This window comes from Trachinotus anak, unplaced genomic scaffold, assembly GCF_046630095.1.
Source record: "Trachinotus anak isolate AG129_WGS33_773 ecotype Australia unplaced genomic scaffold, CSIRO_AGI_Tana_v1 ptg000008l, whole genome shotgun sequence".
Lineage (NCBI taxonomy): Eukaryota > Metazoa > Chordata > Actinopteri > Carangiformes > Carangidae > Trachinotus > Trachinotus anak.
The window spans coordinates 22,462,183-22,475,662 of NW_027273859.1; the positions used below are offsets into that span (position 1 = coordinate 22,462,183).

The 13,480-nt window shown below is 40.2% G+C and overlaps 1 protein-coding gene across 1 annotated transcript; it reads left to right on the forward strand.

Moving 5' to 3' along the window:
- The first annotated feature begins 521 nt into the window (after positions 1-521).
- Positions 522-13,299, forward strand: LOC139624448 (protein sax-3). Its single transcript, XM_071483563.1, has 15 exons — positions 522-1,036; positions 2,054-2,148; positions 2,228-2,414; positions 2,859-2,956; positions 3,063-3,216; positions 4,338-4,456; positions 4,552-4,719; positions 4,877-4,990; positions 6,894-6,946; positions 7,645-7,759; positions 8,553-9,744; positions 9,855-10,009; positions 10,368-10,437; positions 10,547-10,748; positions 11,153-13,299. Exons 1-15 carry the CDS (start codon positions 915-917, stop codon positions 11,642-11,644), a joined length of 3,336 nt encoding a protein of 1,111 aa, XP_071339664.1. The 5' UTR covers positions 522-914; the 3' UTR covers positions 11,645-13,299.
- The last annotated feature ends 181 nt before the right edge of the window (positions 13,300-13,480 follow it).

Sequence of the window (13,480 nt, forward strand, 5' to 3'; positions counted from 1 at the left end):
CCTATTGACACAGATGTATTTTAGTGTGTGCTTCAAACTGTGTTTTCTGGTTCAGGGTGAGTATGGAGGTGGTCACCAGAAGAAAACATCTGGTACTCTGCATCTTTTCAACATAACGTTAGAGGATGATGGGATATACATTTGTGTCACACGCAATCCTTTACTGAACATCAGCAAGACGAGCAAACCTGCTAAACTAACTGTGCAGGGTGAGTTTTTGTCTTTTGTTCTCCTCTCTCTTTGCATATGATTCATCTAACAGGTTGAATAAATAAACCCCAATGTACTAATGACTATTATTTTAATTATGGATTAATTGGCCGATTTTCTTTTGGATTGATAGATTCATTGTTTTGTCTATAAAATGACAGAAATTAATGAAAAATGTCTGCACTAATTTCCCACAGACCAAAGCGACATCTTCAAAAAACCCAAAGATATTTGAAATGGAAAAACATAAAATCCTCACATTTGACAAGACTATTAATATTTTTCTTTTTGTTACTAAAATAATTATGTGATTATCAGAATAGTTGCTGATTGTTGAATTGTTGTAGCTCTACCAATTAGTCTAATTAGTTCTAAGACAGTTATTCTATTAAGTAAAGTGAAAACATTCATGTTATATTTGATTATTCCTCTTGCTTCCAATGTAGTTTCAACTGTAACAGTATTTTGGTGAGTACTGAAACAGGACAGCGTTAGGCCAGAGAAATTACCCAATTGTTTTTTTTTCTTGTTTCAAGCCCCAGTGCTACTTCAAATGATTCATTCACATATATTTTATGAAGTTGGGTCATTATCTTACAGTGTTGGCATTCTGAGTGTCTGCCTGTCTTGCAGGGGTTCCCAGACGGCTGCAGATAATCCAGGGCCCTGACAACATCACTGTTGCTATAGGAACAGAGGTCTCCATGCACTGTGCTGTTCGTGGCTTCCCTGTTCCCATGGTGCACTGGTTCAAAAACGGCTGCCTCCTGACAAACTGCTCGGCCTTGTTCAGCCTGCAGAACAATGGACAGCTGCTCACATTCAGGTGGGACAAGAGGAATATTAATTCTTTATTGTTTTTATTTGTATTTATTTATTTATTTTATTTTATTTTATTTTATTTATTTTTTGCCAAATTGTAATGATGAACCAAGAAGTATGCACTATAAAAATGGCAAAAATACAAATCAAGATCTATCATTCAATAGTCAGTGGTTATGATTTGCTACAGTGGCCCCTAAGGATGAAGCATATATAAGAGTGAGAGCACAAACATGAATGGAAACATCCAAATCCCAAAACACATACAAATAGGGAAAACACATGCAACAAGAACTGTTAGAACTGCTGGAAATGCACCGGGACGCTGGGGAGGAGTGATAGGTTTGATTTAGATACAGATACTTTAGGGGAGGGAGTAACCATTTAGATGCTGAATACATGGTCACTTTATTCAGCATCTCAGCAGCTTTAAGTCCTGCTCTTATTCCAGGGAGAACATCGCAGGTAGAACTTTGGTCATTCACTTCTGGCTCTGAAAGATAAAATTTGTTCTCAGACTCTGCCTGTTAATCTGATGGTGAAGCTAAATACATAAAAACTGTTTTATTGGACATGTCAACAACAGCGCTGCCTCTGTAGACTTTGGGGTTCTTATATGTACAGATATATCAGCACCTTTCAATAAAAAGAAATATACATAAACAAAAATGAACAAAGGCAGTCTGGTCTATTTTAAATTTCACTTTACTTTTTAATATACAATGCAGAGTGGATAACAGGTGAATCTTTTCAATTATATTTCCTCCCAAAAAAGTGTGTTTAGAAATAAGCCTCTCTAATGTTTATCTAAATCATCCCAGAGCACTTCTAGTGTAGCAGTTCTTGTCCCATGTGCTTTCTCTCCTCTATGTGTTTTGTCCTTGGAGGCTGCCATAATTTGCCAGTACAAAGCTTCGTTTTTTGTGTGTTGTGGTGGAAATTGTGATTCACAGTGTCTGGAGTTTTGATTCATTTGAAGTGCTTTCATAATGATCTCATAATTTCTGGCTGTGCTCCTCAGGAATGTTACCAAGGAGGACGAGGGCTCATATCACTGTGAAGCATCAAACCAGAAGGAGACAATCAAGTCCCAACCAGCCTTCCTGCTTCCAGCTGGTACTGTATGCCAACATCTGCCAAAACATTTGATTATGTTACATGGCACAGTATAGCAACACACATGTTGTGTTTCCAGAGATGGACTGGAATTTCGTGCAGCAGCCCAGAAACCTGACAGTGAAGAGAGGCGACAACGTTACAGTCACCTGTAGACCTCCATACAGCAGACCAGCAGCCCAGGTCTCCTGGTTCAAAAACAACCAGCTTCTCAGCCCCACGGCTCATGTGACTGTGCTGCCTAGTGGAGACCTCTTCTTCTACAGGTGTCTGTGTCTGTTTTACGTACATTTTTGTGGTTTATTCTGTGTACATTATATATATATTTTAGGACATGCATGTGTGTGTGCAGGCAAGTTCATGTCACCAGGGTGAGTTTTTGTGTTGCATATTTGTAAAGTCAAGCACATGACTATATACACACACGCACAATGGAGCTGTTGCTCATACATAACAATACAGATGATAGATGATCTATCACCTGTTTTTACAGAAACATGCGTGAATGACAGTTCAAATGACAAACTTGGTGAACATGCACATTTTAGTTAACAGATAAATTCCTTTACTGTCAACTGATGCTTATCATTTTGTCAATATCATTAAAATTACAATATCATGGAAATAATCCACTTGGAACTGCTAACAGAATATGTTCAAGAATGTTTGAGGGTCACTCTCAGGTTTTGTTGACATTGTTCTTGTTGCAGTATCCAAGAGTTTGACAGTGGGAGTTACTTCTGCAGGGCCTCCAACACCTACCTTCAGAGATTTCTCACCTCTAGACGAGCTACACTAACTGTGCTGGGTACGACACTACGATAGAAGTTCTGGTATATTGTGCCACTCATCATTCAAACTGTTCATTTCTGGTAACAACTGTCATTGCCTCTTGCCCTCTCCCTTCCTGGCAGCACCTCCATCTCTGAAAGTGTGGCCCCAGGTGCTGACGGTGCCTGTGGGCGCTCGGGTGGTTCTGGAGTGTGAGGTGTCAGGTCACCCATTACCCTCCATCAGCTGGATCAAGAGAGGCCACTCCAAGCAGACTGGAGGCAAGATTGCTCTGGGGTAAGTTTGTGTGTTGCAGTGGTGGAATGTAAATACATTTAGTCAAGTACTGTGGGTTTTTTTATTTGGCAGCTGCAGAGATTTCAATCCCCTGGTTTTTAAGCCAAGATTAAATGTTATGTGTACGTGATTCACACTGATGCCTGTGTGAGGAGTCCAGTGTATTGTATACTTTATATTGTTAATTAACCCTTTACATTTGTATTGTTCTTGAATGAAGGTTTTTCAGACCTAGTGGTTCTCTTTCTTCTTTTAATAAATTTTAGTTTGTTCATAATCCAAATACATTTTAACTGCTGATAACCTGCAGCTGGATCAGACTATATTTCTGTCTGGTTACAGTATCATCATCCCACCTGATGAAAGCTACAGAGGTACAATACATTTCCCTCTGTCATGGCAGATAAAAAATCTCAGTGTTGCATATTCTTCTGTTTTAGCTCACCAGTGTGAATTAAATACACATTACATTTCATCTTGGCTTAAAAATCAGGGTATGGAAATCTTTGCAGCTCCAAAATCAGCCCTGCTGAATAATGCACCCCCTATCTTTATTTACGTATAGACATTTGAAGATGTTCAGATTAGCAAAAATACTAGAGTCTTAAATCTCTAAACATTAAAAAACTTTAGACCTTGGACAACATATCATTTATCAAAATGACAAAAGAACTTTGCGTTGATTCCAAGGCATATCCTGCCGTAGAAATCATTACAATGGATGTGAATTTGACAGATTTGTGATTTCTCCTATTAAACTAAGGGGGAGCAGTATACGACAGCAACATTCCCAGCTGTCAGGATGTGTTCCCCCAGTTATGATGGGGAATTGGGTTAATAGATAGATAGATAATATATAACTCAGCTCCAAGTAAAAACCTCCTGAATGATCCAAACCGGGAGAAGCTTATGGCAATGGTGATGAAGACAACAGCTCCCATGATCCCACACTACTTCATGATGTCACCTAACACGTCTTTTGTTATTAATTTGATTGAGAGATCCCTAGCAGCAAAAGTTACATACCATGTGTTTAAGTACAATGTTGTAATATCAGCAAAAAAACATGAGGTACTAAGACAGCTGCCTTCTAGTGTGTGACCTTTCACATCTTTCTACAGACTGAGAAATGCCACTCTCTCCATCCAGTCAGCCAGGAGCTACGATGAGGGAGTGTATGTGTGTGAGGCCTCTAACACACTGGGCCAAAGCCGCAGCACAGCAATGCTGAGAGTTGCTGGTAAGTTTTACACTAACATACTGCAACAAAATAAAATATAATTCTGAATATCTAAAATGCAGACTATGACCTGATATACCATTTTCTCTTCCCAGTGAGCCCCATCATAGTGACCTTTGTAGGTCAGATGAGCTGCAGGACTGGGGCTTCAGCAGTCCTGCCCTGCAAGGCTGTAGGGATTCTGCCCATCACATATACCTGGACCAGAGGCAGAGGAGAGACACAGTCCCCCGTCAGTCTCCCTGAAGGCAGACACACTGATGGTGAGTAGCAGGACTGGAGCCACTTCATTTTAGCGGCAAACATGAATCTTTGGTAAAGGTGGAAACAGCAACTGAAGCCTCAGTCTAACTACACCTAAGATCGTTTTGAGTCCATCGCTGCTCTGTGTAATGTCTGCCTTGGTTTACTGCTGTGTAGAAGATGGAGCTCTGCATATTTCAAGTGTGCAGTTGTCTGATGGAGGGGAATATTACTGTACTGCTGAGAACCGAGCAGGACAACATCAGAGACGTACCATCCTCACTGTCACAGGTACTTTGACACCAACTCACTGCTTTACTGTCTTTCATGTTGTTGTCGTTTTTAAAATATAAAAAAAATGACCTAAAAGGTAGACTGCCTGTAGCACACAGTGAAATAAGTGAACTTTTTGTCAACTATTGTGTCTAATCCTGGATTTTATTTGATAACAATCTGCATACAAGTCGCGCACTGCAGTGTGTATATCAATTAATTACTTTCAATTCTTACAAAAAAACAAAAATGTATTTAGTTTCAGAAGAAAGTGCATAACTTCCTAAGGTTTAATATAAGATATGATATTCCACTAAATACCGACAAATTTCCTTATACAATGTGGCTTAATTGGTTTTTATAATTTGCTTATTACTTCACAGACATTTTAAACTATGTAACACAACCTTTTCATTCTTACTAATAATATATGCAGCACAAAGGCTGTTTTCTCACCATATATTCAGTGTGTGTGTATACCATGATGTGAATGCATTAGCTATTTTTATACGTATTTTGGGGTTTAACTTTTGCAAATAGCCCACTCATTCCCACTCACTCACTCATTGTGGTGTCCTCATCAATGATCCTCAGTGACCTACACTCACTCATACACAGTATATAAACTAAGCACAAAAAGTAAGGAAATTTGTGTTTGTTAGATTATTTCTTTGTTGTAACAATGCTTCTTGGCAATAAATCTTATACCGTTGGAAAGCCTGTTTATTTCCCTTTTAAATGGTGCCACATTTGTAAGGAACGTGCATTTTTGGGATGAGCAGCAAAGCTGAGTATGTGGGTTGCACCCATAAAATATTTGTCAAATCTTTTCTGCCAATGCAGAACAGCTTTTTTTTTGCTGTTGCTATTATTGACTCTTGTTTTGAGCTTCTGGTACCCCCAGGTGCTGACAATCAGGTGCCTGACTGACACCTGATTGTCAGCACCTGTGAGCTTGGGCCCTGCTGCAGTGGTTAGTTGGTGTCTGCTCCAAGAATCGGCATCCTATAAATGACTGATCTGGATAGGGCCCGTGCAATAGGGCAACTTCAAGCTGGTGTTCTGCAAAACCAAGTTGTGGCGTTATTTGGAATGAGCCCTAGTACCATCTGCAAACTGAAGGCCAAGTTCCATGCAATGGGGGATGTCAGAGACAGGCTGGAAAATGGGCGTCCCAAGAAGACAGCACCCCAAGAAGACTGTTTCCTCATCTTGTCAGCACTTAGGAACCGTAGGCAGTCTTCTACAGATTTACAGTCAAGGTTCCAGAATTTGGGAGTGGAGAGGATGGAAAGGCCTGTCGGCAGTCCTGACCTCAACCCCATTGAACACTTGTGGGATCAGCTTAGTTTGTGCCAGAGTGACCAACACAACCATGTTGGCTGACTTGCGACAAATGCTGGTTGAAGAATGGGATGCCATCCCACAGCAGTGTGTGACCAGGCTGGTGACCAGCATGAGGAGGAGGTGCCAGGCTGTTGTGGCTGTGTATGGTTCCTCACGCTACTGAGGGTCCTGTTTGTTAAATGAATAAATTGTTAAATTGCCAATATGTTGGACTTCAATCGTCCAAACCACCAAGCAACATCAAACAAGTCAACAGCAAAAGCTGTTTGGCATTGGCAGAGAAGATTTGACAAATCTTTCATGGGTGCAACCCACATACTCAGCTGTGCTGCTCATCCCAAAATGCATGCTCCTTACAAACGTGGCACCATTTAAAAGGGAAATAAACAGGCTTTCCAACAGTATAAGATTTATTGCCAAGAAGCATTGTTACAACAAAGAAATAATCTACCAAACCCAAATTTCCTTACTTTTTGTGCTTAGTTTAGTTATATGATAAAATGCCTCCTTGACCTCATATGCACGAGTTTGTTTTTCTTGCTGATTCTCTTTCATGCTGTCCTCTGTCCTAAAGCTGAAGATCATCCAGCTGAAAGAGGCAAGCAGACAAGACTGATTTTGTCTGCTGTGAGTAATGACATGAAAATCTCTGCTATGGCTGATGTGACAGTGGTGGAAAGTAACCAAGGACATTTACTCACGTTTTGTGCTTAAAGATAAAATGAGTGGTTTTCAACCACTGTCTAGTTCTGGCCCTTTGTGATATTTCGGGTGGTTTAATTTGAATAATGATAATTAACTAAATAATATAAGCAGCTACAACAGTGAAATACTTCTTATACATTGATGCATCAGCATAAACAACAGAATATTGTCATATATCATAATGCATCAGTCACAGAGGAAGAATTTTTACTTTGAGTCTAGGTACATCTTGCACATAAAAGGTATTTACTTTTACTTTAAATTTTTGAATGTTGAACCGTGATGTATTTTGAAACTGTGTTAATAGTACTTTTACGGAAGTAAATGATCTAAGTACTCCTTCCACCACTGGGTGACATTGTTTTGCTCCCAAAACAGTGAGTGGACTCTTTATCTGGTTTTTATGTGTGGTCTCAGTGAAGAAGCTGTGGATTTTTCTTGATTGCTCGTGCTCTTTACAACTTTATTTGTGGTGACTTTCCATTGTCAATGGTTACATCAATGCTCTGATATTTGTGGCCTATGACCTGCTTATGACTGCTTATGTGGCTTAGTTCGTTTCTGCTTCTTTCAAATGTCTGTCTTAAAAAACTAAGAGTCTTCGTTTTCATATTTTCCAGAGCGTCAACACTAGCAAAGAACTGCCAGTTTCCCAATACAATGACTCTGTGGCTGAGCAACTCCTTAAGACAAGACATCATCTACATGTACAGGCACAGCATAAGGAGGCCACGTGTATGTACTTTTAAAACTCCAACCATCCTTTCTATAAGTTATGATAAGTGCAATTGCTGTGATAGATAAGATAGCAGAAACACAGACAGTCATACATGTATACATACATGAAAAGAGGGGCGAACACTAAAATTGTGACCCAGACTGTCTCATCCACTCAGTTCAACCTGCAAAGGATGGAGATTGCCGAGCAAGCCAATCACAATAATTTTTTTGTGCAAATAAAATTACAAATGTTATCTTTTACATTTTATTTGAAAAAAAAACTGCTTGCTTTTGTTGCTGTGCTCTGAGATTTCAGCAGTTCCTTATTTAATGTCACTAGCATATACTTCTAAGGTGTGCTGCCTGTTGATGGCTTAAAAAACATAAGTAATTTTTTGCTGCCTTTAGTGGCAACTGTACTCTGTGTTAGCATCACTTCTGGCTGCCATTTCTCACTGGGATATTTGTCATGTTAGCTAGCAAGAGCCGACTATCAAGGTGTAGCCTGTGAAAAAAGTTTTGAAAATGCAAGCAAGAGTGCTACATACAAATTCACCTCTAAAAGGCACCAATATGTGTCATGTTGCTTTATAATAATGAAAATCTCTATGTAAACCATCATAACACTGGGAATTAGTTTTTATGCACACATCCGTTACTGTTTGTAAAAGGGAATATTGTCTATAAGTTATCGTTGGAGCAACCCAAGTTTTAAGGGAACAACTTTTTCCATTAAATAAGAAAATCAAATTGAAATAAATAATAGAAATTAGGGCATTCATCAATTTTTTTTTTTTCACTATTTCAGGCTTCTCGTCGAACTGTGATGCTACAACAAATGAAGCTGCCCCATTTTCTACATTTTCAAGGGTAGCAGTGGCTGAGCTAAAGATGTCACCGCGGTCACTTGGCCGTTTTTCACACCACTCCCTGTTGCAGCCAACGACCAATCCAAACCAGCCGTTAGTCACACAGATGCAGCCTCCTATCTTGCCACCTCCTCCACCTCCACAACTGCCAGTAACTAGTGCTTCACTTTTAATTACAGATAGTGAACCATTAGTAACACAGAACCAGACATCAGTAGTCACCAGTGAAGTTTTGGGAACAACCATTCAGTATCTACTCCCTGAAAGTCAGTCCCATTTAACATTAACATCATCACATACACAATTTCAGCATCAAGTCAGTGAGGAATTGCTGACAGATTCTAAGGGCTCCGACATCCCTGCTGTGTCTCTAGTCAGTCAAACTCCAGAGCTCCTCACTGAGAAACCTGTGACCCAGCCACCATCAAAGCTTTCAGTGGGTGCACCGTTTGGTTTTCTCAAGTCAGATTCGTATTTGCGAACTCCAACACACGGTCTTGTTACCCAAACTATGACATCCCATTCTAGTTCAGTCACCCAGTTGTACCGATCTCAAACTCAGTCACACCAGCTGGTCACAAAAAGTCAATTTTACCCATCCTTCCATGAGCCAACCTCATCCCAGACTTCCCAAACCAACCTGCTACATCAGCAGCCTCCTCCAACCACCTCACAAATACCTCGAAGTCATCCTCAACAATTCCTCACTTTAAGTTTTTTACCCAAGTTCCATCTTGAGTTGTCAACAATCCAGCATCATCTCTCTCCCACACAACCTTCACCTTCTTCAATCACCACGTTTCAGCCTTCCCATGTTCACAGTCCGCCTTCAATACCTAAACCAGCTTCAGCCATTTCTACCCTCCCTCAAACCCAAACTCGGTCATCTCCTACACAACATCTACATCCTTCAGTCTCAACCACCCACCCTCATGATCAAACCCCACACCTCTCAACATTGGTCCCTAAGAATCCTGTTGTCCATCAGGTAAACATTTCCGATAAGGTACAACTAAATGTTACTCAGCAAGGTGACCCAGCTCAGTCAGATAAATCAGCAAACGACACTGAGCTTTCAGAGTGGCTGAAGAGGAACACCTCCCAATCACCTATGACCAGTAATGATCCCAGGTAGGTCAAATAAAAAGAAGATTGAGCAATTAGTATTTCATGCTAGCACAGAGTTTGGTGGTAAAAACAGCACAGCAAGATGATACTTCTGTTTGTCTTTTACACTATAGGGTGACGCAGCAGTCTCCTTCATGGCTGCCTGTGCTGGAGAAACACGACATCCCAATTGTGGTGGGAGTGGGTGTATCCTTGGCCTTCATCTTCATCACTGTTACCTTCTATTCAGTGGTCCAGAAGAATGAACCTGCACCAACAAGCCGAGCAGGTCAGAAATCCCTAGCTGCTCCATGCAACAAATTATAGCACATCTATTTTAGATTCTTAGTATGTTAAATACCTAAAAACAAAAGGAAGAGTTTGACATTTTGAGAAATGTTCTTAAAGTACCCAATAACATGGTGATTTCTCATTTAATACTACGTTTTTGATATAGTTAAAACAAACGATATAAGGTGTTGATTAATGAGCTGTAGAGGTGCTGTTAGATGGCTCAAAGTTAGGCTTACTATTTCCCGTGTTTTAGGCTTTGTTGTCAGCTATGCTAATCACAACTAATGTGTATAAAGTGTATTTACCTAAATGTCAAGCTATTCCTTTAAAGCCAAATGACTTGTCCTTAACAGCTCAGAGGAATCTGGGTGTACCCGTACGACATGCTGAACGACGAGCTGCAGGACGAACATATGAAAACAGGTGAATACGCTGTTAGACAATAGAAAATGAAAGAGATGAGGACTTACAGTTAATTTTTTGTCTCTTTGTAAATGGCACATAAAACCACAGTGTTGTGTGTCTTGCACAGAGCTTTTGAAGACGATGACTGTGTGGCAGTGATTGAGCAGAGCCCCAACACGTCAGACACCCGAGCCCGCCCTCCAGGACCCAGCCTGGTCACAGTGCAGATGGAGCCCACATTTGAAGATCTTCAAGAGGACACACAACCCACTCTGAACAACCACTCAGTCACCGTAGAGACTTATCCTGAGCCCATTCTTGACACAAAGGTTTGACACCACAGAAACATGTGAATGTGAGAGGGTGGAAAATTCTCCCAGGGATATTTTTAGGAGTATATTTGTCCTCTGGGCATTAACAGATTGAGTGAGTTTACCAGACCTCAGTAGTCCACTCCTCATCTCTGCATGGGGCTACAAGCGCGAGGCCAAATACCATCAGTAGCTCCACCAACATAACACACCCAAATCTTCGACCAACTTTTTGGTAGTTGAGTTGCATTGTAGGTAATTTAGGCCCCAGGTTTTGACAAGGAAGAAGAATGGGTTGAATAATAAAGATTATATCTCTGGTGCTGCTGCAATTTTTTGTTTTAACTGTCCTGCGTTGTAGGAGTGAAATGCTAAATCACAGCAATCATGTCCTCCAGTGCCGCCCTTTGCTACTATTTCAGATTGATCCCTCTGTGGAGGAAGAGAAGGGCTTCACTTTGTCCCAGCCCAGCATCCAGCTGCAGTGCTCTGAGGACTGGACCAGTAACAGAGAAGACAACCACAGCCCGTGCCAGGATGCCTTGCCTCCTCCATCATCTTTACCCTCCTGTTCACCTTCCCCCTCTCCACCCTCCAGACGTGAGGAGAGCCTGCGCTCCTCATTAACCTTGCAATGTGCTGAGCAATGTGTAGCGCCAATCCACCACAGCCTCAGCATCTCACATGGCAACCCTCCCCTCCTCCTGTCTCACCATGTCTCCCTGGGTCTCACTACGGTTGCTGTTGATGTCCATTTTTACCCAGCGGCCACTGCTTCGATGGCTGTAGGCACTACCACTCATATCAATTCAGTCTCTAATTCCACCTCATTGGCTGCGCCTCTCTTCAGTCCTTCATTAGTTAACAGTCGGGAGAATGACCCATCAGCTACCAGATGTCATCAGTGTAAGTAGCTGCAAATTAAGGTACCAAGTCCAATGCATCTTCATATGACCAACCAACTCCAACAGTAACTACACCACTTTACCCATGATGAGGAACATGTATAAGGTATAATGTAAGAAATTATATTAAAATTAATAGTTCAACATTTTGGGAAGTACGCTTAAATGTTTTCTTGATGAGAATTAAATGAGTATAAGATAAATGAGCTTCAGTAATGTGACATATTTCTGAGTAAAATGAAACACCAACAAAACAAAACATCAGCCACATTTCTTCAAAGAATGACACACTACCTAGTTTGCTGAACATACTTTCAAGAATTGTGAGCTCCTTGTAAACTTGTGTTTGGATCTCTGTGTGCAGATTAAATAAATGATATACAACATGAAAACTGAACTTCAGAAGGGCTGACCAATTTTTAAACTTTGTAAAGAAACAGGGCAGCTGTTTTCCCTTTTTTCCAGCCTTTACACTAAGCTAAACTAAGCTAAGCTAAGCTACGCTAAGCTGCCATGCATACTGTACTTAAAGGAGCTATTTGTAGGTTTTGTTATTGCTATAATGCAAACATTAGCATTAACAGCTCTTTACTTACCAGTCTAGAGGAAACATTGCGAGTTCAGCATCAAACTTCATTCCCTACACTCACCAAGAGCTGGCTCTAGCGGTGGAAAGCTTCTATTTTTATCACTTGTTTTTTTGTACTGAAATTAGCATGCTAACTGGCTAGCCCTGGTCCAGCCGGAATGTCTCTTTACTTTCCAATACCGCGTCACTATAGCTTTCAGGCTGCCCTGAAAAGGTAATGCTGTTCAGAGGGTGTATTATTACCTTATTACCTGTATTACTACCTGTTAATGCTAACATTAGCTATGTAGCAATAGTAAAACTTACAAATATCTCGAATAAGAATATGTCGTACTAAAGGCTACATCCTATATTAGCGTCCACATTATTTTGTTAATGTGTATTTCATAGCTTTAGCACAACATTTCCTGTATCTGGCAACATTTTTTAATGTCATGTTACATGTTAAACTGGCTACTTCTGAATACAACTGCAGCTTTACGATGAATAGGCTTGCTTTCTTTTATTTTAATTCTCTATTTTATTAATAGAACACGAAAGAGAATATGTACATGTGCAGTAGGCCTATACATTTTTTTATCATTATTAATGTAGGAGGCAAGTTTCACTCTGATTCATATTATGTAATTGGTAAGTTAGTTCAAGTAAAAATGTGTTTTACATTAGTTATGTAAGTGAAACAGCCAAGGATACATTACTTTGTAAGAAAATATTGCAATTTTGTGACACAACTTGTTTCAGCGACCTGCTCATTCTCTTATTTCAAGCTACTTGACTGTTAAACCTTTTTTGAAACCAAAGGAAGGTAATTGGGGCTGTATCAAGAAACATTTAGACAATACAGCCAAAGTCCTTGGTGACATTTTTGCATGTACCTCAGACATGGCCCTGTGACCCATACTTTCAAAATAAAGCATGCTTTTATTCACTGAATGCATGCTTCATCATAAAAATGTTAGCTGCACCTAATTAAAAAGCTCTAATTATAACCATGTGCTCCAGACCTCATCACTCCATATCCTGTGTCCATGTCTACTGAGTATGCAGTTCAAATGGTGCTCACACAGGCTACTAGTGTGTCATATGGTTAGCTATGTCTTTATAGTTGAATCAAAATATTTCATTAATGAACAGCAACTGTTCTACTACGTAGCTCTTTATTTTTTGTATAACTTTTGGCAGTTACATTCAATTCTGTACAATACTGAGGGGTTGATAAGATGGTAAGAGGCAGGTGTGTGGTCATGAGATAATCA

What these genes read in the sequence shown, in the direction of transcription:
- LOC139624448 (XM_071483563.1), top strand. Translation starts at nt 915, where the DNA reads ATGCACTGTGCTGTTCGTGGCTTCCCTGTTCCCATGGTGCACTGGTTC. An exon ending in AGCCTTCCTGCTTCCAGCTG is followed by an intron (nt 2,149 to 2,227) that starts GTACTGTATGCC and finishes TTGTGTTTCCAG; the next exon opens with AGATGGACTGGAATTTCGTG. An exon ending in GGAGACCTCTTCTTCTACAG is followed by an intron (nt 2,415 to 2,858) that starts GTGTCTGTGTCT and finishes TTCTTGTTGCAG; the next exon opens with TATCCAAGAGTTTGACAGTG.